This window comes from Equus asinus, chromosome X (assembly GCF_041296235.1).
Source record: "Equus asinus isolate D_3611 breed Donkey chromosome X, EquAss-T2T_v2, whole genome shotgun sequence".
NCBI lineage: Eukaryota > Metazoa > Chordata > Mammalia > Perissodactyla > Equidae > Equus > Equus asinus.
This window is the reverse complement of record NC_091820.1, coordinates 34,454,743-34,477,338: the sequence shown is the minus strand read 5'-3', so window position 1 is coordinate 34,477,338 and position 22,596 is coordinate 34,454,743. Positions and strand designations below refer to the sequence as shown.

Here is a 22,596-nt window from a genome sequence, read left to right as displayed (position 1 = left end):
TTAATGAAGTTGTTCAAGAAAATTTCCCGGAACCAAAAGACTGAGTTTCCAGAATCAAAGGGCCTACCCCAGTACATGAATGAAAATAGGTCCACACCAAGGTATATGTGGTGATTTTTCATATCAAACACTGGGACCAGAAAAATCCTACAAGCTTCATGCGAGAGAAAACAGGTTTAATTCAAAGATTAGAAGTCAGAATGGTTTCAGACTTTTCAAAAGCAACGGTGGAATCTAGAAGACTGGAGCCATGCCTTCAGAATGATTTTCAACTTAGAATTCTATATGCAGTCGAATTATCAAGTGTAAGAGTAGAATAGAGACGTTTACCAAAAAAAAAAGTTTTTCCCACTGTTTCTCAGGAAGCTGTTGGAGGACGTACTCAAGCACAGCAAAGGAGTAAACCAAGAAAGAGGAAGACATAAGATCTAGGAAACAGGAGATCCACCACGGTAGAGTGATGGTCCAGGGAGGATAGCTGGTCCAAATTGGAACAAATCATAAGGCTCCATGAGAGACTGCTACAGAAAGGTGAAAACTGATAGGAGAGAGGAAACTTGGACATTTGTCCAAAAGGTTGGGATTAAATTACTAATACATGCGTAGAAAACTAAGCAAATTGAGAAATAGGAGGCTATTTCTAATATAGTCTAGAGGCATGTTATTTAGGGTCATTAAGGTAAATGCCAAAATAATCAGAAGAGGTGAAAGTGATTGGCTGTGGTGAGTGCAGAATGGCAGGGCCTGCTGATTTTATAACAAATTTTGTAGAACCATTTGGCTCTTGAAACTGCATATATGACTGATAAAAATAATTATTGATGAAAAAGACTTGGCCAGTTTAATGAAAAGTGATATTTTAAATCTTTGTAAAAATTACTAGAGAAGTTGAAATATTTTGGTATGTACGTTTCCTTACTACTTTTGACTCAAATCTTCCTGTCATCTGTCAACACAAATCAAAACCTTGAGAGCAGAGACCAGTGGTCCTTCCTGTTGAAGTTGGAAGGTCTGGGAATCCTTCAGACTGTGTTCCCTCAGGCTTTCCTTTGTTCCTTAAAGACCCTGCACTTAGATCAGATTTCTGCAGACTGTGGAAAACCTCTATCTGAATGACCTTGGCCTTTCTTCCTCAGGTTGTCCGCACAAACCAGTGTGCAGGAGAGTTCGTCATTACCTTCCCTCGTGCTTACCACAGTGGCTTTAACCAAGGCTACAACTTTGCAGAGGCCGTCAACTTTTGCACTGCTGACTGGGTGAGTCTGTAGTGTGGTGGGCTGGCAGAGAGAAGCAGGAGGGTTTTGGGGAAGCTCAGGCACTAGAGCCTCCAGACTTGGCCACGCTCAACCTTGAACCTCTCCACAGTTGCCAGCTGGGCGCCAGTGCATTGAGCACTATCGCCGGCTGCGAAGATACTGTGTCTTCTCCCATGAGGAGCTCATCTGCAAGATGGCTGCCTGCCCAGAAAAGCTGGACCTGAATCTGGCAGCAGCTGTGCATAAGGAGATGTTCATTATGGTGCAAGAGGAGCGGCGTCTGCGAAAGGCCCTGCTGGAGAAGGTGGGTGGTAGGGAGAGTGCCCTGAATCAGGCACCCTAGCCTGGCAGAGGTAAGGGGAAGGACCTCTTAGTAGAAGATGTAGCTTCTATTTTTGGGGTGTGGTCAACAGAACTAGATGCATCTGCATTGGAAACCACATTCCATTCTCTGCACTACCATTTACCAACAACCATGAGCAAGTTAATTTACTTCACTGAGCGTGAGTATCCATATCTGAAAAATGGGGATTATAATAGTACTTATCTTTTTGGATAGTCAGTGGATTAAAAATAATGTTTGTTAAGTAACTGACCCATAGCAGGTGCTGGTATAGCTGCTATTCATCATTATTTAAATAACCTAACAAGACAGATTGGCATGTAAAACCCCCACTGTTGATTAGCTGGGTGACCTTTTCAAGTTATTTAACCTCTTATAGTCTCATTTCCCCACTCTGTAAAATGAGAATAAATACCTAACTTGCAAGGTGATTGTAAAGCTTGAGCAAGCTGCTTTATGTCAAAGCATTTATTTGTAATGTATGTAGCATTATACAATGTGTATATATATATATACACACACATACATATACATATATATACAATATAGCAACAATGTAGCAGCTGCTATTATAATACATGAAGAAAATGATTGAAATATGGGACATTTCTTAGGAAATGCCATTTTATTACCTTGAGATGGTTCAGTAGCTCAGATTAGGGTAATATCACCAAGTAGAAGGCAGTCTTCCTTTAATTGATTTCTCATGAGCATGTATCAGTTGTGTTGTAGATGAGTGGGACCACTACTCCTGTGGTTCAGCTGCCTTCTTAAAGCTTCCAGTTGACTTACCCAGTTAGGGAATTGACTTAGTGAGAGTCCTCCATAGGATTCCAAAGGAGTGCTGGTCCTGAGGGATCCCTTGCTGCCCATTTAGGGTAATACTTTGTTGTTTTAAAGCTCATTTATAACTTTCCTATGAGCATGGGCTGTAAGGAGAGTTGTAGCTACGGTAAGTGTTGGAAGTCTTGGGCATGTCAGTCTGTAACATTAGTTAGTAAGCCCCTGGGCTTTTCCAGGCATCATTTTCTCTCTCCGCTGTTATTAAATGATGACTCTGGGGCTGTGCCAGACTACAGGAAGGAGCCAAAGCAAGATGGGAAGACTAGAAATTCTCATCCTGACATTCAGAATTCTTTATACTTGGCCCTTACCTTAGAGAAAGGTTCTGGACCCCCAGTCTTGGAATTCTGTAAAAGATTGTGGGGGGGATCTGTGTGTGTGAGAGAGTGTGAATACTTTTCTGGGGAGAGAGAGGGCTCATAGCTTGCATCCAATTCTCAGAGGAGTCCGTGATCCAAAAATACCTAGGGGCTTTATGCTTAGAACATTCTCTGGCTCCAGGGTCAAAATAGACTGAAGTCAGATTCTCACTTTTGGCAAGTTACTGACTCTCTCTGAGACTTAGTTTCCTCCTTAGTTTAGTAAAATGAGATAGGCCTGTGAAGCAGGTATCCTTATCTGAAAATTAGAGGGAATAACAGTAAATATTTGTTGAGTGCTTATTCTCCCCCCATCCCGCATAGTCACCATGCTGTGCATTAGATCCCCTAAACTTACTCATCTTCTAACTGAAAGTTTGTTCCATTTCAACCAACATCTCCCCATTTTCCCTGCCCCTCAGCCCTTGGCAACCACTATTCTGTTCTGTTTCTATGAATTTGGCTTTTTTAGATTTCACATATAAGTGATATAGTGTTTGTCTTTCTCTGTCTTATTTGACTTAGTATAATGCCCTTAAGGTCATCCATCTTGTCACAAATGGCAGGATTTCCTTCTTTCTCATGGCTGAATAATATTCCATTGTGTATGTATACCACATCTTTATCCATTCATCTGTTGATGGACTCAGGTTGTTTCCATATCTTGGCTATTGTGAATAATGCTGCAGTGAACATGGGAGTGCAGGTATCTCTTTGAGATCCTGATTTCATTTTCTTTGGATATATACCCAGAAGTAGATTGCTGGATCATATGGTAGTTCTGTTTTTTAAATTTTTTGAGGAACCTCCATACTGTTTTCCAAAGTGGCTGTACCACTTTTACATTCCCACCAATAGTGTACAAGAGTTCCCTTTTCTCCACATCCTCCCAAATACTTCTTATCTCTTGTCTTTTTGATAATAGCCTTCTAATAGGCATGAGGTGATATCTCATTGTGGTTTTGATTTGCATTTCCCTGATGATTAGTCATGTTGAGCATCTTTTCATGTACCTTTTGGCCATTTGTGTGTCTTCTTTGGAAAAATGTCTATTCAAATTTTCTGCCCATTTTTTAATTGGATTGTTTGTTTTTTTGGTGTTGAGTTGTATGAGTTCCGTATGTATTTTGGATGTTAACCCTTTATCAGATAGATGGTTTGCAAATATTTTCTCCCATTCCGTAGGTTGCCTTTTCATTTTGTTGATGGTTTCTTTTGCTTTGCAGATGTTTTTTAGTTTGATGTAGTCCCACTTGTTTATTTTTGCTTTTGTTGCTTGTGCTTAGGTGTCATATCCAAGAAATCGTTGCTAAGATCAGTGTCAAGCCACTTTTTCCCTGTATTTTCTTCTAGAAGTTTTATGGTTTGAGGTCTTATGTTTAAGTCTTTAATCCATTTCAAGTTAATTTGATGAGTGGTATAAGATAAAGGTCCTGTTTGATTCTTCTGCATGTGATTATCCAGTTTTACCAGCACCATTTCTTAAGAGAATATCCTTTTCCCATTGAGTATTCTTGGCTCCCTTGTTAAATATTAATTGACTGTATATATGGGGGTTTATTTCTGGGCTTTATTCAGTTCTATTGGTCTGTGTGTCTGTTTTTATGCCAGTACTATACTGTCTTGATTATTATAGTTTTGTAATATAATTTGAAATCAGGAAGTATGATGCCTTCAGCTTTGTTCTTTCTCAAGATTGCTTCGGCTATTCAGTCAGGATCTTTTGTGGTTCTACGTATTCTAAGTGCTAGGATACTTTTCTAGGTCGTTAGTTGCTTTACCTTTGTTAATCCTCATAACAACCTAATGAGCATGGTACCATTATCTCCCTTTTACAACATAGAGAAACTGAAACCGAGAGAAATTTAATTTACTCAATATCACACAGCTAATAAGTGACAGAGTGTGATTTCTAATGTGTAATGGACTCAGATGTTAGGCAGAGGTTAGGTGTTAAAGTCAGTATAGAAGACAAAAACTCTTAGTCAGATTTCCGTTTAAAATCTCTAAAATTGCCCATAATGTATGGCATTTTGTCGTCTTTCAATTACTCCAACATTGCTGCTTTTTCTCTGTTTTTGGAATGGATTGCTGTTTCTTAATCTGAGCAACAGATGACATCATTGGCTTATTATAGGTTTGGAAGCCCATGTTGTTGAAAAGAAAATTGTATCTTTAAACATGGGACACAAGCACATAGAGTTTCATTTCTGTAAGTTATATATGTACACACAGTGTGTCCTGCCTGCTAAGCAGCCAGCATGGTACCTGGAACACAGTGGGCCCTCAGTGACTTGGAAGCCAGCATTGCTCCCCAGTACACAGCCTACTCTCACACATTGCTACCTCTCTGGTGCCTTGGTCCACCACTTTGCTCACCTTCTCTCATCCTAAAGGCCCTTTCTGATGATCTGAGTCTTACCTGATTTTTCTTCATCTCACCCACACTTATCTTGACCTGGTTCATCTAATTGCCCAGCTTTGAAAGTCTGGACTTCATAGAGACAGTGTACTCCTTGGAGTTTGGTCTTCCCCACAGTTCTCAGCATAGATTTGAGTCTAATGTGAGGCTCAGTGGTGGCTGAGATGGGGGTTTCTGCGGCCCTGTTCTGGTTCTATTAATGTGTGTGGGTTGAACCACTCCCAGGGCATCACGGAAGCTGAACGAGAGGCTTTTGAGCTGCTCCCAGATGATGAGCGCCAGTGCATCAAGTGCAAGACCACGTGCTTCCTGTCCGCCCTGGCCTGCTACGACTGCCCTGACGGCCTTGTCTGCCTTTCCCACATCAATGACCTCTGCAAATGTTCCAGTAGCCGGCAGTACCTGCGGTGAGCCCAGGGGCCTACCTGGAGGAAGTGGGCTAAGGAGGGGAATGCAGAGCTGGACCAGATGTGCTCTTCCCTGTCCTCTTCCTTCAGGTATCGGTACACCTTGGATGAGCTCCCTGCCATGCTACATAAGCTGAAGGTTCGGGCCGAGTCCTTTGACACCTGGGCCAACAAAGTGCGAGTGGCCCTGGAGGTGGAGGATGGGCGGAAGCGCAGTGAGTGATGGGGGGACGGAGGGACTCTACAGGCAAGTTCTATTCCCTTTTCTTCTGTACCTCCAACCCCTTTCCTCAATACTGCCTACTCCTTGCTGCTCTCATTCTCTCTCCAGGCCTTGAAGAGCTGAGGGCTCTAGAGTCTGAGGCCCGTGAGCGGAGGTTTCCTAACAGTGAGCTGCTGCAGCGACTGAAGAACTGCCTGAGTGAGGCGGAGGCTTGCGTGTCCCGGGCACTGGGTCTGGTCAGCGGCCAGGAAGCTGGGTATGGTAGCAGGAGGCGTTGGGCACAGATAGTCTGCTGAGGAGCCAGCACCTAGGAAAAGTACTACAAGGGGTGGACTCTGAGTACCATTGGGCAGACGACATCAGCAGGAAGCTGACAAGCACTGCACTGTGAAGTGGCCTGGGAGGTGTTGGGGAAGGCGAGGAGACCAGGCACCTAGAATGGAGAAGAGCACCTCAGTGCTAAGAAAGCTAGAAATGTTTCTTTTTATCAGTACCTAGAGGAGATTTCAGACAGGATGGTGGATTTTGTGGGCAGGGAGGAGTTGTAGAAGGTTTAGGGGCAAGAAAAGGACACAGGAGCATAAATTTGATCATAGAGTTCACAGTAGAGGATGGATTGAAAAGGACGTCCAACTTCTGTTACCGTCAACTAATTTCTAAGCTCCCCCTCAAATATATCCTCTATTCCTCTCTTCTAATTCTTTCTTCTCATCATATGAATGCGCTTGTATCTTAAAACCCTCCCTCTAACCTGGGCAGTTGGGGGAAACGGTGAAGTATGAGAGATCAAAGTGGGCAGGTGTGAGGAAAGGTGTTGGGTCTCAGCACAGAGATGGAGGGAGGGGACTGGGTTTGGACCTGAAACCCCACATGTGAAACTCCATAGCCCCCACAGGGTGGCTGGTCTACAAATGACCCTGGCTGAGCTCCGGGCCTTTCTGGACCAGATGAACAACCTGCCTTGTGCCATGCACCAGATTGGGGATGTCAAGGTGAGGAGGGGTGGACTTGGAGTGCTGCTGAGGGATCATGGGGATTGGGGGACCTGAGCAGCAGGCCACTCTTGGCTCTCTTAAAAAGTGTCAAGTATTTGGGCCAGACAGGATACACATGTGAGAATAACGGGAGGTAGGAGACAAAGGGTCTAGCAATTGCCCCTTAAAGATGGGATTTGAGGGGCAGGTGGCAAGGGTACGAGTACAGGATGCAAAGTCAAGGGAGGGTTTCCTGGCAGAGGTGGAAGAGGAGAAAGGAAGTAACAAGGGTGTTTGTGGGCCTGGAAGGCTGAGTCAAGTGCAGGAAGGTAGAAGAGAAGTGGGATGGAGAGGGTAGTGGTTACCAGCATGAGCATAGGGGTTTGTGAAAAGGCCAAGCATAGCAGAGCATTTTAGTGCAGAGGGTCTCCTGGTGCTATACATCAGAATCCTCTGGGGACTTAAATAAAGCACAGACTTCTGACCAACCCCTGTAAAGAATCTCTAGGGGTGGGGCCCAGGAATCTGCATTTTAACACATTCCTTAGGGTATTCTAACAGGCAGTGAGCTGTTAGGAACCACTGTCTTATAGCATAGTGAAGGAGGAGAGCCCAGCCCATGTTAGGCTCTCCACAAATACTGGAGGGTAAGAAGGTAGGTGGGGCAAGGGTATCTGGTGGTGGGACCTCTGAGTGGGCCCAGCTGAGGAGTGTGTTCTTCATCTATATCCTGGTAGGGTGTTCTGGAACAGGTGGAGGCCTACCAGGCTGAGGCCTGTGAGGCCCTGGCCTCACTACCCTCCAGTCCAGGGCTACTGCAGTCCCTGTTGGAGAGGGGGCGGCAGCTGGGGGTGGAGGTTCCTGAGGCCCAGCAGCTCCAGCGGCAGGTGGAACAGGCGCGATGGCTGGATGAGGTGAAACGCACGCTGGCTCCCTCAGCCCGAAGGGGCACCCTGGCTGTCATGCGGGGACTGTTGGTTGCGGGTGCCAGTGTAGCCCCTAGCCCTGCTGTGGATAAGGCCCGGGCTGAGCTGCAGGAGCTGCTGACCATTGCTGAACGCTGGGAGGAGAAGGCCCACCTCTGCCTGGAGGCCAGGTAGGTCCAACCTCTTCCCTTCCCTGCTCTGCCCCAATCTTCAAAGTTTAGTGAAGAAGCTGAAGATGATTCCAGTGGGTGGCCTTGGGCACCAGACTCCTGTGTTGGTATATTGACTTTCCTCCCCTCCTCCCCTTTTTTATTCCCTATCTGGACTTTTTTTTTTTTTTTTTTTAACTCCGTATACATATAAAGACAGAGATAGGCTCATGGGGAAGCAGAGATGGACAGATAGAGATGTAGAGAGGACTGGCTCCACAGGCTGATGTGTGCATATATACAGGAGCACAAGTACCAATAAGCAGATGAACAGATGTCAGTAGAAAGACACCATGCACAGGACAATATGACAAACTACAGTATAAGATTAATACCACAGGTTGTCTGTGTAGGCACTGCCAGCAGTCTGACAGACTGGCAGACAAGCAGAGGCACAAGGGTTGTGGCAGAAGTTAGGTGCATGCAGTCTGGAACAAGCAGGGACTGGCAGCCACCCACAGGCAGAATACATGCAAGTAGGCCCAAGTGGCAGCCCCTAGGGGCCTATGTTGATATATTTGGTGGTCAGACTGGGCTTTTGCTCAGGCAGACCACCCCAGGTTGAGGCCTCTTTTTTTTCCCCTACCTTTAGACAGAAGCACCCACCAGCCACACTTGAGGCCATAATCCATGAGGCGGAAAACATCCCTGTTCACCTGCCCAACATCCAGGCTCTCAAGGAGGCTCTTGCTAAGGCCCGGGCCTGGATTGCTGATGTGGACGAGATCCAAGTGAGGACCCTGTTGCCCCCTACCCTCTACTCCAGACCTTGAGTCCAGCCAGGAGAGATGGCATATATTGGGTTATGCTGGGTTGGGTTGGGTTCCTAGAGAGAGGAAGGGGTCACAGCACATTGTGAGAAGGCAAAATGTGCTTTGTGAACAGTGTGAGGAGGGGTTGCGAGCCTGGCCTGAGGGAAGAGAGGATGTTGGTTAGGGTAAGAATGGTGGGGGTAAGGAGGATAGAAGAGGCAAAACACAACAAAATAACCAGTCTGGTGTCCTGGGGGCTGAGCCAATGGTTGTAGGAGCTATGGGAGAGAGCCAGGCAGGTGGGCATGCCTGCCTTAGGACAAGCTCTGTTGTTTCCTGCCTCAAGATTGCATGAAGTCTAATACATCTGACCTGCTCAGGGGAGCACAGGTGACATCAATAGATGTGGCAAGTTAAATTGAGCTTTCTCTTGCCCCTGTCCCAGAATGGTGACCACTACCCTTGCTTGGATGACTTGGAGGGCCTGGTGGCTGTGGGCCGGGACCTGCCTGTGGGGTTGGAGGAGCTGAGACAGCTAGAGCTGCAGGTACTGACTGCACACTCCTGGAGGGAGAAGGCATCCAAGACTTTCCTCAAGAAGAATTCTTGCTACACACTGCTGGAGGTGAGGCTTGAGACCCTGACCCACAGCCTCTCTTGCTTTTGGCCTGCCTGTTGTGTGACGGCTCATATGAGAACATGGGGTTTTGGGGGCTCTTGGGAGGGAAGGAGAGGGGATAGGAGGTAGGGGAAGCCCAGTCATCCCCTGCCCCATCTGCCTGCCTCAGGTGCTCTGCCCGTGTGCAGATGCTGGCTCAGACAGCACCAAGCGCAGCCGGTGGATGGAGAAGGAGCTGGGGTTGTACAAATCTGACACAGAGCTGCTGGGGCTGTCTGCACAGGACCTCAGGGACCCAGGCTCTGTGGTAAGGAGCTTGGGCCCAGATGGGAGAAGAGCCTGGTGATGATAGAGTGCCTGAGTCGGGTGACCATGGGCAGACCGCTTACTCCCTGAGCCTCAATTCTGGTTTGGGAGTGGGGTGTTAATGGCACCACACAAGGGAGAGGATGGGCTGCTGACCTTCTCTCCTCCTGTCCTGGGCACGGCAGATCGTGGCCTTCAGGGAGGGAGAACAGAAGGAGAAGGAGGGTATCCTGCAGCTGCGTCGCACCAACTCCGCCAAGCCCAGTCCACTGGCATCATCGACCACAGCCTCCTCTGCAACCTCCATCTGTGTGTGTGGGCAGGTGCCGGCAGGGGTGGGAGCTCTGCAGTGTGACCTATGTCAGGACTGGTTCCATGGGCGATGTGTGTCGGTACCCCGCCTCCTCAGCTCCCCGAGGCCTAGTCCCACCTCATCCCCACTGCTGGCCTGGTGGGAGTGGGACACCAAATTCTTGTGTCCGCTGTGCATGCGCTCACGGCGCCCGCGCCTGGAGACCATCCTGGCACTGCTGGTAGCCCTGCAGAGACTGCCTGTGCGGCTGCCCGAGGGCGAGGCCTTACAGTGCCTCACAGAGAGGGCCATCAGCTGGCAAGGCCGTGCCAGACAGGCTCTGGCCTCTGAGGATGTGACTGCTCTGTTGGGACGGCTGGCCAAGCTTCGCCAGCGGCTGCAGGCTGAACCCAGGCATGAGGAGCCCCCTACCTACCCTTCAGCCCCTGCCTCTGACCCTCTCAGAGAAGGCAGTGGCAAGGATATGCCTAAGGTGAGCTGACCAGCACAGCTCTTGTCCTGAAATTCCTGTCTCTTAGCCCCCACCCATATTTAGGCTCCAGCCCTGCCCCTGCTCTCTGACTTTCGGTCTTCTTTGGCCCAACCTCCCTGCCCTGTTCTGCATCCTGTCCAGATCCCTAGACTGCTCCCTGCCGGCAGCCTGTGTCTACCTTCCTCCTCTAGGAGTTGGAGGGTCCCAAGTTTGGGGTTGTAGGGGAAGAATAGGGCCTGGTTCTTCAGTTCAGTTACCACTACCTGTTCTTGCTCTCCTTGGCAGGTTCAAGGGTTGCTGGAAAATGGAGACAGTGTGACCAGCCCTGAGAAGGTAGCCCCGGGGGAGGGCTCAGGTAAGAGAGGTAGGTCTAGGTGTGGGTAGGCTGTTTATTGAATATCACCAGAGTGACCCACGTGGTCCTCAGCTCTGTTGTGGTGGTGGGGATACAACCAGGGGCAGCCTCTAACCAAGCCTGTCCCTGCAACCCCCCAGACCTGGAGCTGCTGTCCTCGCTGTTGCCACAGTTGACTGGCCCTGTGTTAGAGCTGCCTGAGGCAACCCGGGCCCCCCTGGAGGAACTCATGTTGGAGGGAGACCTGCTTGAGGTAACCCTGGATGAGAACCACAGCATCTGGCAGCTGCTGCAGGCTGGGCAGCCTCCAGACCTGGAGCGGATCCGCACGCTTCTGGAGGTGAGGAGAGGGATCACGGGCAGGGCTAGGAGGTCAGCCCAAGCAGGCAGAGAGCCTAGGCCTGACCACTGGCCCACACCTCTTTATGCCTATCTGTGATCACAGCTGGAGAAGGCAGAGCGCCATGGGAGCCGGGCACGGGGCCGGGCCCTGGAGAGGCGGCGGCGGCGGAAGGTGGATCGGGGTGGGGAGGGCGATGACCCAGCCCGAGAGGAGCTAGAGCCAAAGAGGGTACGGAGCTCAGGGCCAGAGGCTGAGGAGGCCCAGGAGGAGGAGGAGCTGGAGGAGGAGACTGGGGGTGAGGGCCCCCCCCAACCCCCCACCACTGGCAGCCCCAGCACCCAGGAGAACCAGAATGGCTTGGAGCCGGTGCTAGGGGCCAGTTCAGGCCCCTCAGCCCCTTTGTCCACTCTGACTGCCCGGCTGCACATGCCCTGCCCACAGCAGCCGCCTCAGCAACAGTTGTGACAGTGGCTGAACCTAGCACAGATCCCAACAGAGACCCCGCTTGGCCTCAAGGATCCTTTCTGACCATCAAGCCTGCTTCTTGGGAGGTGGGCAAGTAGGGGGGATGGCCACCCCCCAACTCCAGCCCACCCCTGAGTCCCTTGACTTTTATATTCTGACTCCAAGGTATTGTTCAGACCTCAGCTCCTGGAGGCCGGGCCCCTGGAGTTTCCCTCCCTGGTAGCCTCTAACCAGCATTCCCAGACACCTGAGGCAGATAGACAGATGGATGGGCAGGTGGGCAGGAGGGTGGCTGGGGCTGGGCCAGCACCATTCCAGAGACAAGGCCAGTGCATATGCAAACTGGGGGACTCTCCTCTCCCTTCTCGCCCCAGTTCTGGCCCTGGCCAGGCCATGCTACACTAACCTCACCTCACCCTCTCACTCTTTCTCTTTCCTCCCCCCTTTTCCTTCCTCTCTCCCTCCTTTGCCTCCCTCTCCCTTCTCCCCCCTTCCCCTGACTGTTTTACCCAGGAGGAGGAAACTTCACATAGCTGTGCTCACAGTTTTTTTATTTTAAATGAATTTGGTTGGGGAGCTGAACAGGGCTCCCTGTGATCTGAAGAAAGCTTTTGGTGCTTGTCCTCACAACCCACCTCGACCTTTCCTCCCTCTCCTGCCCTGTCTCCTTTCCTCCTCCTGGGTTCATGTTGTAATAAAAGAAGATTGTTGGTGTGTAATTAATTTGTTGAAAAGAAAAAAAAAAAGCAAAACAAGAAACTTGGTTCCAACCGAAGCCTATTTTAATTTTATTTTATTATTTTCCTCTTGTTAGAAATAAAACCCTTAGCAACATTTTTTGGAAACATGTTTCTCAAGTGCATTTCTCTTTGAAGGGGGAGAACAGTGCCTCTATCATCTGTCAGTGGAGCAGCTGCAGTGCTGGTGGGAGCACTAGGGCTGAAGCCAGGGAGCTCTGGGTTCGGAAACTGAGTCCTACCAGCTTCTCCTTAACCATGGGCAAGTTGTCCCTGAGTCTCCCCCTCCATTCCACTGCCAAGCCAGTTTCCCCATCTGCCAACAGATGGGCCCTGGCACTTCTCACCTAAACTCCTGCCACAGCCTCCTCCAACCTTATGTCTTCCAGTGTATCCTCCTTGAGCCCCTAGAGGGATTGGAGTGGGGTGAGGGCTTTACTGAGGTATAATTTACACACCATAAAATTTAACTGTTTTAAATGTACAATTCAGTGATTCAGGAGGGATGTTTCTAAAGTGTGGATCTGATCATGTCACTCTACCCTTAAAAGCATCCATGATGCTTCATTGCCCTTAAGATGAAGACTACATAATCCTTCTTTCTCAAATGCTTTCCTGTCCTACCCATATGCCACATTCAGGGACCCTTCCCTGATTTTTTTCCACCCTGAAGGCTTCTCTCTGCCCCTCTGAATGGGGACTAAAGCTCAGATGTGTGGTCATTTAGAACCCCTGAGTTCACTTTTTTAAAAACAGCTTTATTGCAATATAATTTACATGCCATACAGTTCACCTACTTAAAGTATACCATTCAATGGCTTTTAGTATATTCTAACTGTGCAACCATCACTTCAAAAGATTTTAGAATGTTTTCATCATTCCAAAAAGACTCCACACTCCTTAGACATCACCTCCCTACCCCGCTCACCCAGCCCTAGGCCACCGCCAATCTATATGGATTTGTCTATTTTGGACATTTTACATAAATGGAGTCATACAATTTGTGGTCCTTTGTGACTGTGTCCTTTCACTTACTGTGATGGTTTCAAGCTGAGTTCACTTTTATTTTTAATTTTTATTTTTTTGAGGAAGATTAGCCCTGAGCTAACATCTGCCGCCAATCCTCTTTTTGCTGAGGAAGACTGGCCCTGAGCTAGCATCCATGCCCATCTTCCTCTATATGTGGGACGCCTGCCACCACATGGCTTGCCAAGCGGTGCCATATCCACACCCAGGATCCGAACTGGCGAACCCCGTGCCGCCAAAGCGGAATGTGCACACTTAACCGCTGTGCCACCGGGCCGGCCCGAGTTCACGTTTAAATATAGATATTAATGGTGCTTTTATATTGGACAGATTTTTTTTTCCCCTTCTGGGCTCCAAAGTCTTTAAAATGAGGGTGTTGGACTAGATCAGGGGCCATCACTACTCTCTGCCCTTTCTCATCTGAAGGCCCTGTGGGTTCATTTTGGTCCACTTCTCCCCCTTACCAAGACTTCCAGTTGATAGGAACCTAGTGATGAGTGAGAAAGCCCAACGTCTTGACAGCTTTGATTGGTAGTGGGTCTGGCTCAGCCCTGTATCCCGTCTTGCAGTCAGGAGGCACTGGGCCATACAAGTAAGGGGAGGCAGGGGCTGGTGGATACCCCTGTCCTGGGCCCAGTTCGACCCTAGACCTCAGTCCAGGGGAAAAGGCTGGTCTTTGTCTGCCTGCCTATATGGAATTGATCATGAAAAGAGGGTTGGAGATGACCTCAGAAGAGACTGAGATGTGAGAGGTGGGACAGGGCCAGGAAGGGGCTCAGGCTCAGCACTTCACTACCGCTCCCTGCCCCAAGGCAGGCATGCCCCAGAAGAAGTGGCCTGACACGAGACGAAGAGGGCGCCTACCAACTGTAGTAGCTCCCAGGCTAGAGAACTGTGAGGCCCAGGCTGGGGTCCTCTAGGATATGGACCCAGCCCTCAGCCATTTCCACATGGCCTTTCACATCTTGGCACTGCCCTGCCCCATTCCTCGTGGTGGGCATGCATCCCAGGAGCTCTGGTTGCAGATCTGTCCCCCTTTCCCAGGCACTTGCCTAGAAAGGGAGGTGTGACTGCCTCAGGGGGGCTCCAGATGGGGAGAAAGAGGATTAGGAAAACAGAGGGTATCTTTTCACTTCAAAGTCATTTTCTACTGTAGAGACACTGCCTTGCTGCAGCATCCTCCCAGAGTTTGCCACAGCCCTCAGGGTGGCTCCTGGGTCTGCAGGTGACAAGGGGGTGGGAAGAGACTCACTTCCACTAAGGACTTTTCCCAGCCCCTTCCCTCAGGTCCAGCCGACTCCTTCTTTCCCACACCCTAGTGCCTCCACTATGCCTTATGTGGTGTCTGAAACCCTATAGGGTTAATGGGTTTGTCTCTCCTACCCCCAAGCTCCCCAGACTGGGAGCTCCGGGAGGGAAGGCAAGGCCCAGGTTTGAGTCCCCTGTCCCTGCTTCCAGTCAGGGGCCTGCACAGTCTGGGCTCAGAATGAGGGAGACGAGCAGCATTTGGAGCCCCAGTGTGCATGTGAACACTGTTCCTTTTGCATTGCATAAAGCTCATTGGTAAGAGTGCTACCCTATGAGAGTGGGGACTGAGGTCCATGGTCACTGGGGCCCTGAAGGGGCAGACACTGACCATGCTTCCCAGAAGTCCTGAAATGGTGATGGTGGGAGAAGAGGGGTTGCGAGGCAGAGAGACAGGGCCCATGTCCCTGGGGCACTCAGGTTCCAGGAAAGGGAAGGGAGCAGCCCCTTGTGAACCCCATCCTAGGTGCCAAGCTCCATGTGAGATATTTCATAAAGTCCCTGTCAGACTTACAGGAACAGACTCCTCGAAGTACAGGCATATCAGCCTGGCAGAGTTGGGATTCCCACCAAGTCTCTGTGAACAAGTCTGTGCTGCATGACAGAAGGGGTTCTAAGTAATCAGCCTGCCCTCAAGAAATAGTTCATAGTGAGGGCTCAGTGTTGATCTGTGCTATTGGCAGGTGGGAACTCAGCAGTGCTATAGCCAGATTGGCCTTAGTAGGTAGAAGTCCTATTGTTGAACTTGTGCATAACCTCCATGCCTGCCTGTGTTTGATATGTATTGCTGTGTAACAAATTACTCCAAAAACTTAGCGGCTTAAAGCAATGACATTTATCTCACAGTTCCTGTAGGTCAGGAATCTGGGTGCAACTTAGCTGGGTTTCTATTTCAGGGTCTCTCACAGGCTGCAATCAAGGTGTCAGCCGGGGCTGCAGTTATCTCAAGGCATGACTGGGGAAGGATCTCCTTCCAAGCTCACTCACATGGCTGTTGGCAGGATTCAGTTCCTTGCAGTTGTTGGACTGAAGACCTCAGATTCTTGCTGGCTGTTGGCTAGAGGTGACCCTCAGGTTCCTTGCCATGTGGACCTTTCCACAGGGCAGCTCACAATGTGGCCACTTGCTTCATCAGACCAATCAAGTGAGGAGAGAGAGAATTGTGTGAGTGTGAGACAGAAGTCACAGTCTTTATAATCCAATCTCTGAAGTGACATCTCATCACTTTTGCAATATTCTCTTTAGAAGTAAGTCTAGGAGTAAGACCTAGGTCCAGGCCACACTTGGGAAGGGATTACACAAGGATGTGAATACCAGGAGGTGGGGATCATTGGGGGCCATCTTGGAGACTGACTACTATAATTTGTTCTTTGGCCCCCAATGATTCACATCACTTCCATGTGCAGAACTCATTCACCCCTTCCCAAAGTCTGTAAAAGTCTCACTCCATTTCAGCATCGCCTCAAAGTCCAGAATCTCATCTAAATTGGGTCCAGGTGTGAATGAGGTGCCTCAGGTGTGTTCCTTAAGTATTATTTTTCTCCTGTAGATCTGTGAAACTTAAGAGACATCTATCCCCAACACACTCAACATACAGTGGTGGAACAGGCACAGGATAACTGCGACACACTCCAGTTCAAAAAGGGGGGAAAATGGGGGAGACAAAGGCGTTGCTGGTCTATAGCCATTCTGAAATCCAACTGGGCAAATGGAAGTTCCTTGATTAGGATTTAAGGCCTAGGAATAATTCTCCATGGCTCTTGGCTCTGCTCTCTGGGTACTTGGTCCCATCCTCTCTGCCTTCCTTCCATGAAAGGTGGCACATGTTTGCAGCCAAGTAGTTTTCCCAGTCTGTTTCCTGCCAGTAGAATTTTGGGGGTCCAGTGGCTTCTTTTCATTTTGTGCTGTCTCTAATCAGCTGCCACTGGGAAATGATTCCATAGATGGGCTTGGTGTTTCTCTGCTGTTGGCAGGTTGGGCATTCAGCAGTAACTATAGCCCGATTGGCCTTGGTGGAAGTCCATATTGCGGAGCCTATGCATAAACTCCATGCCTGTCACCCTGGCCATTTTGTTCAGGAGTCCATTGGGTAAGGAAAAGGGTGACAGGGATAGAGATTGGCTGACGTCTACAGAATAGGACATCTTGTCCATCTGATTGAGATCCCCGTCTACAGAGGATTACCTCTGGTGCTTATTTATGTGGGACACAAGTATCCTCACACTCTGTCCCCATTCCAAGAGGGACATCGATATGTCTCTTCCCAGACCCCCTTATTAACAATACTTCAATCCTGTTCTTTTCAAGTCCTTGACCGTCTAGCCAAATCATTAGTAACTATTCATGAATCAGTGGAGATCTATACCTCTGACCATCTATGTGACCAGACAGTCTTCCTACTCTGGGGAGAATTTCCCTTCTCATTGTCCTTCAGGATCAACCCTAAGTGGGGTTATAACACTGCAGCTAGCCACTTCCAGCTGGTGCCAGCATATCATGAAGAACTATCTAAACCAAGGTTGAATATTGTGTCCCTTAGTCATCTGGTCACAGGTAATGCCCCATGAGGCCTCAGATGTGAGAAAGGGATGGCAGTACAACCAGTGGGAGTATGGTCCACTCAGGCAGCTTACTTGTGGTCTTCTAGACCTGCTTGTACATACCTATTCTATTTGGTGGTGGAGTGCTTCTGCTCATGGCTTGATGGGGCAGTTAACACAAAGCTCACCATGGGCAACTCAGCTTGCACAGGTCACATGGTGTCCTACACTCAGGCATTCATTCACAAAGTAGATCTGCTTTTTCATTTGTTATTTTTCTCTGCTTCTGAGACTCCTATTATCATGACGTGGCCACTTCTAATTTTACCCTCCATTTCTTTAGTCTTTAAAAAAATATTTTGTATGTCTTTATATTTTGCTGTTGATTTCCAGAAGAGGTCCTCAATCTGGTCTTTCTACTCACTAATTAGTTCTTCAGCTGTAGCCCTACTACCCTTTATGCCATCTATACCATGTGTCCTCCAATAATATGTCCAGGAACTGGGCAAATCACCACAGGATGGGACTTGGGACCCCCAGGCCCCAATATGATAAGGACTCAGGCCAACACTTCATGTATGACCTGATCCTACTCTGACTGGTGGACCACAGTGACAGTCTAGGTCACTGGGAATTAACATTAACTCAGAACCAGTACCTAGTCTATTTGAAAAGGTCTGGATATTTCCCTGTCCCCAGGGCACGATTACACTGGCTGCAGGACTCTGTGGGAAAAGCAAAGAGGGGGTTTCACCACACACACTTGTGAAAAAGCATAGCAAGGTCCTTCTTCAAGTGGACATTCCCCTTTCTTCAAGGGGATCTAGTCTGTGAACTGGAGGAGAGGCTGGGACTCTACATTTTGGGGACTACATCGGGCCTCCGTCTGCTACACTAGATTATTTTAGTTACGTAAATCAACTAGGACCTTGTTAGGCTGTTCAGCTCTTTTGACCCAAGGGAAACCATGTTTAATTAGCCACCACTATAGATCCCCACAGGTCAAACCATTCTGACTACTGCTCTGGCTCTGCTGTTCATTATAGGAACCAGACCCAAATTGTCTCTGGAGGTGATTCTGTCATCCCCATTGAAATCAGGGGGCCCATTATCATGATCTCTCACCATGACCGCAACTTACAGAAAAAAACCCACCACAATGTTTTTTTAAGAATAGTGGTGCTCGCAGATGTATTAGTTAAGGTCAAGTTAGCTTCTGGGACAGAAAAAAAATCTCTGTGATTACTTTTCTTGCTTCTGTAATGTTCCAAAACAAGTGTTAATAGTTGGGCTACCCTCCTCTAAGTGGTGATTCAGGGGCCTAGGCACCTTCTGTCTAGATGGTCTGCCATATTAAAAATGTCATCACCATTGTACTATTGTCATTTCCTCTTCTGGTTGGCTGGGATGGAAAGACCATGTGGGAGGTTTCTATGAGCTAGGCCTGCATGTAGTGTGCATTACTTCTACTCACATTCCATTAGCTAGAACTCAGACAGTGGCATGGGACACTGGAAAATGTGGTATAAATTTGTCCTGAGGAGGAAGAGAAAACAGGCTTAATGACCATCGAGCTAGTCTCTGCCACACCTCATAATATATTTCTTAAAGCCAATGTGAAAGGAATGTCCACATAGTTAGAGGGTGAGTTAAATGGGTTACACATGATGAATTGATTCCAGCATTCTTATTGCCCTGAACATTTGGAAGGTGGCTATGCTCACTGCTATACCAGCACCACTAGCATTTAGATTCCTTCAACTACATTTTACATCTGGCGTCTTAGCCTTATTTAACACAGGCTAGTGTTGAGTCCAGGTTTCAGTCAATCAATAGAACAAATCTTAGAAATACTCCTAGATGCTTCAGCTAACACAGTACATCCAGGATTGCTGGTTAAGTGCACCCATATTGAAAAGTTTGGCTCTACCAAAACCAGATAGAGACATCACAGGAAAAGAAAATTATAGACCAATATCCCTTATGACTATAGATGCAAAAATCTTCAACAAAATACTAGCAAACCAAACCCAAGAGCATATTAAAAGGATTATACACTAAGTTCAAGTAGGATTTATCCCAGGAATGCAAGAGTGGTTTAACAGCAGAAAATTGATCAAGGTTATACATCACAGTAATAGAACAAAGGAAAAAACCTACATGACCATCTCAACTGATGCATAAATAGCATTTCAGGCACAGAAAAGGCATAAAGCTAATAAACAAATTCAGCAAAGTTGCAGGGTACAAGATCAACACATAAAAATCAGTTGCGTTTTTATACACTAGTGATGAACAATCCAAAAATGAAATTAAGAATACAATTCCATCTGCAATAGTATGTAAAAGGATTACCTAGGAATAAATCTAACCAAGGAGGCCAAAGAATTGCATATTGAAAACTAGAAAATGCTGCTGAAAGAAATTAAAAGAGACCTAAATAAATGGAAAGGCATCCTGTATTCATGGATTGGAAGGCTTTATATTAAGATGTCAGTACTACCCAAAGCAATCTACAGATTCAACACAATTCCTATCAAAATTCCAACAGTCTTTTTTGCAGAAACGTGGAAATGCCAATCCTCAAATTCATATGATATTGTAAGGGGCCCTGAATAGACAAAACAATCTTGAAGAGAAAAAATTCCCAAGTGGTTTTTGACAAGTCCATTCAGTGGGGAAAGGATAATCTCTTCAAGAGATGGTGCTGGTACAACTGGATTTCCACATGTAAAAGAATGAAGTTGGATCCCTACCTCACACCATATACCGTTAACTCAAAATGGATCAACAACCTCATGGGTTTATGGGTGTATATGAGTTACACTCATAAAACTCTTAGAAGAAAACGGGTAAATCTTCATGACCTTAGATTTGGCAACAGATTTTTAAATATGACACCAAAAGCATGAGCAATGAGAGAAAAAAATATATAAATTGGACTTAATCAAAATTAAAAACTTTTGTGCATCAAAGGACATTATCAAGAAAGTGAAAAGACAACCTACAGAATGGAAGAAAATATTTGCAAGTCATGTATTTAATAAAAATTTAATATCCAGAATTTACAAAGAACTCCTACAACTCAACAACAAAAAGGCTAACAACCCAATTTAAAAATGGGCAAAGGGGGGCTAGCCCCGTGGCCGAGTGGTTAGGTTCGCGTGCTCCACTTCAGCAGCCCAGGGTTTCGCCGGTTCGGATCCTGGGCGTGGACATGGCACCGCTCGTCAGGCCGTGTTGAAGCAGCATCCCACATGCAACAACTAGAAGGACCCACAACTAAAAATACACAACTATGTACTGGGAGGCTTTGGGGAGAAAAAGAAAAAATAAAATCTTTAAAAAAAAATGGGCAAAGGATTTGAATAGACATTTCCCCAAAGAAGATACACAAATGACCAACAAGCACATGAAAAGTTGCTCAACATTACTAGTTATTAGGAAAGTGCAAATCAAAACTACAGTGTGATACCACTTCATACCCACTAGGATGGATATATAATAATAATAATAATAATAAAAACACTGGACAGGATGTGGAGAAATTGGAACCTTTGTACATTGCTGGTGGGAATGTAAAATGGTACAGCCATCGTGTAAAACAGTTGGCAGTTCCTCAAAAAGTTAAAGAATTACCATATGACCCAGCAATTCCACTCCTAGGTATATATCCAAGAGAATTGAAAACAGGTACTCAAACAGATACTTGTACACCAATGCTCATTGCAGCATTATTCACAATAGCCAAAAGGTGGAAACAACCCAAGTGTTCATCAACAGATGAATAAAAAACCAAAATGGGGTATACACATATACTGGAATATTCAGTCATAAAAAGGAATGAAGTTCGGACACATGCTACAACATGGATGAATCTTGAAAACATTACTCTAAGTGAAATAATCCAAATACAAAAGGACAAATATTGTAGGAGTCCACTTATATGAAATAATATAGAATAGGCACATTCATAAATATAGAAAGTAGGTTAGAGGTTACCAGGAGCTGGGGGAAGTGGGGAATAAGAAGTTATTGCTTAATGGGTTCAGAGCTTGTGTTTGGGGTGCTGCAAAAGTTTTGGAACTAGATAATGATGGTGTTTGCACAACACTGTGAATGTAATTAATGTCACCTAATTGTACATTCAAAAATGGTTAAAATGGCAAATTTTATGTTATATATATTTTACCACAATAAGAAAAGTTTGCCCCAATCTAGTTACATTTCTTTCTGATCTATCATCCATAGAATCAATTCCCACACATATTACTGAGGTTTCGGCCAATATCAGTTAGCTACATTTTATCATTTTTGTGTGTATGTGGCTTTCTCCTCACAGGTCCAACTCTACTTCCCCTGGGACATGCAGGAATCTGAATCAAGTAATGGGTATAGAGACACCAACAAGTGATATGTGTGAATCTTGAGAAAGATTAGCCAAATCATTAGAGGATCCCCAAGTCATGCAGGTTCAGCCCATTAGACTGGGGAGGAAGTCTGCCTTTGCCACCAAGGGAGGCTTAGTGGTGGTTGGGGTTTAGGGAACTCAGATCTATCCAAATCAACCCTGATGTTACTATGCCAATTCTCAAGGTCCCATTTTCCCCCCAATCAATGGTCTTTTGGTTTCACATAAAGGACCAGGAGATCTTGTGAACTCAACCTGCATTGTAATTCAGCAACCTGCAGGATTTGGCTTTATGTCTGATTTCAGGCTACATCAGTTCTGTGACTAGAAGAGATAGAGATTTCTTGTTTTTAAAGTAGATTTTATTTTTTAGAGCAATTTTAGGTTCGGCAGAGTGTGAGAGGCCCTGTTGTTTCACATCCTTACCAATCTTTCGTACTGTTAATTTTTCACTTTTGCCAATCTAAGGAGCATGAAGTGGTATCTCATGTGGTTTAAATTGTCATTTCCCTGATAACTAATGAAGTTGAGCATGTTTTCATATACTTACTGGCCATTTAGGTATTCTCTTGTGAAATGCTCATTCGACTCTTTTTGCCTATATTTCTGTTGATATCTGCCCTCTTGTTGAATTGTACTTTTTATAATCTAGATATGAAATATTTGATGGCTTAAGTGATGCAAATACTTTTTCCTATTCTGTAATTTGCCTTTGCACTGTTTATGGTGTTTCTGAGAGAAAAGAAGTTATTATTTTTAGTGTAGTCAATTTTATCAGTCCTTGCCTTTTATTGTTAATAATTTTGATGTCTTGTTAAGAAATCTTTTACTATTCCCAAAGTCAAAAATATATCTCCTGTGTTATCTTCTTTGCTTTTCACATTTAGGTTTATAATCTATCTGTGAATTATCTGATTTTTCAGATATATGATGTGAGGTAAACATCCAATTTAGCATTTTTTTTTCTATTTGGACACCCAGTTGTCCCAA

General features: G+C 46.6%; 1 protein-coding gene across 19 annotated transcripts in view; it reads left to right on the top strand.

The window, feature by feature from the left end:
• KDM5C (lysine demethylase 5C) overlaps window positions 1-18,565 on the top strand; it is a 37,214-nt gene extending 18,649 nt beyond the window's left edge. For 6 of the 19 annotated variants that reach the window (XM_070502860.1, XM_070502866.1, XM_070502856.1 and 3 more), the window contains 14 exons: window positions 1,137-1,256; window positions 1,366-1,560; window positions 5,449-5,630; window positions 5,721-5,845; window positions 5,962-6,109; window positions 6,740-6,845; window positions 7,565-7,923; window positions 8,555-8,693; window positions 9,160-9,339; window positions 9,503-9,640; window positions 9,825-10,424; window positions 10,710-10,788; window positions 10,920-11,119; window positions 11,225-12,432. In XM_070502860.1, the coding sequence (XP_070358961.1) occupies window positions 1,137-1,256; window positions 1,366-1,560; window positions 5,449-5,630; window positions 5,721-5,845; window positions 5,962-6,109; window positions 6,740-6,845; window positions 7,565-7,923; window positions 8,555-8,693; window positions 9,160-9,339; window positions 9,503-9,640; window positions 9,825-10,424; window positions 10,710-10,788; window positions 10,920-11,119; window positions 11,225-11,587 (2,934 nt within the window). In that variant the 3' untranslated portion in view covers window positions 11,588-12,432. Of the gene's footprint in view, window positions 1-1,136; window positions 1,257-1,365; window positions 1,561-5,448; window positions 5,631-5,720; window positions 5,846-5,961; window positions 6,110-6,739; window positions 6,846-7,564; window positions 7,924-8,554; window positions 8,694-9,159; window positions 9,340-9,502; window positions 9,641-9,824; window positions 10,425-10,709; window positions 10,789-10,919; window positions 11,120-11,224; window positions 12,433-15,551 lie in introns of those variants that run through there. The other 13 variants (XM_070502862.1, XM_070502859.1, XM_070502863.1 and 10 more) reach the window with 8 other exon arrangements.
• Window positions 18,566-22,596: the final 4,031 nt, after the last annotated feature.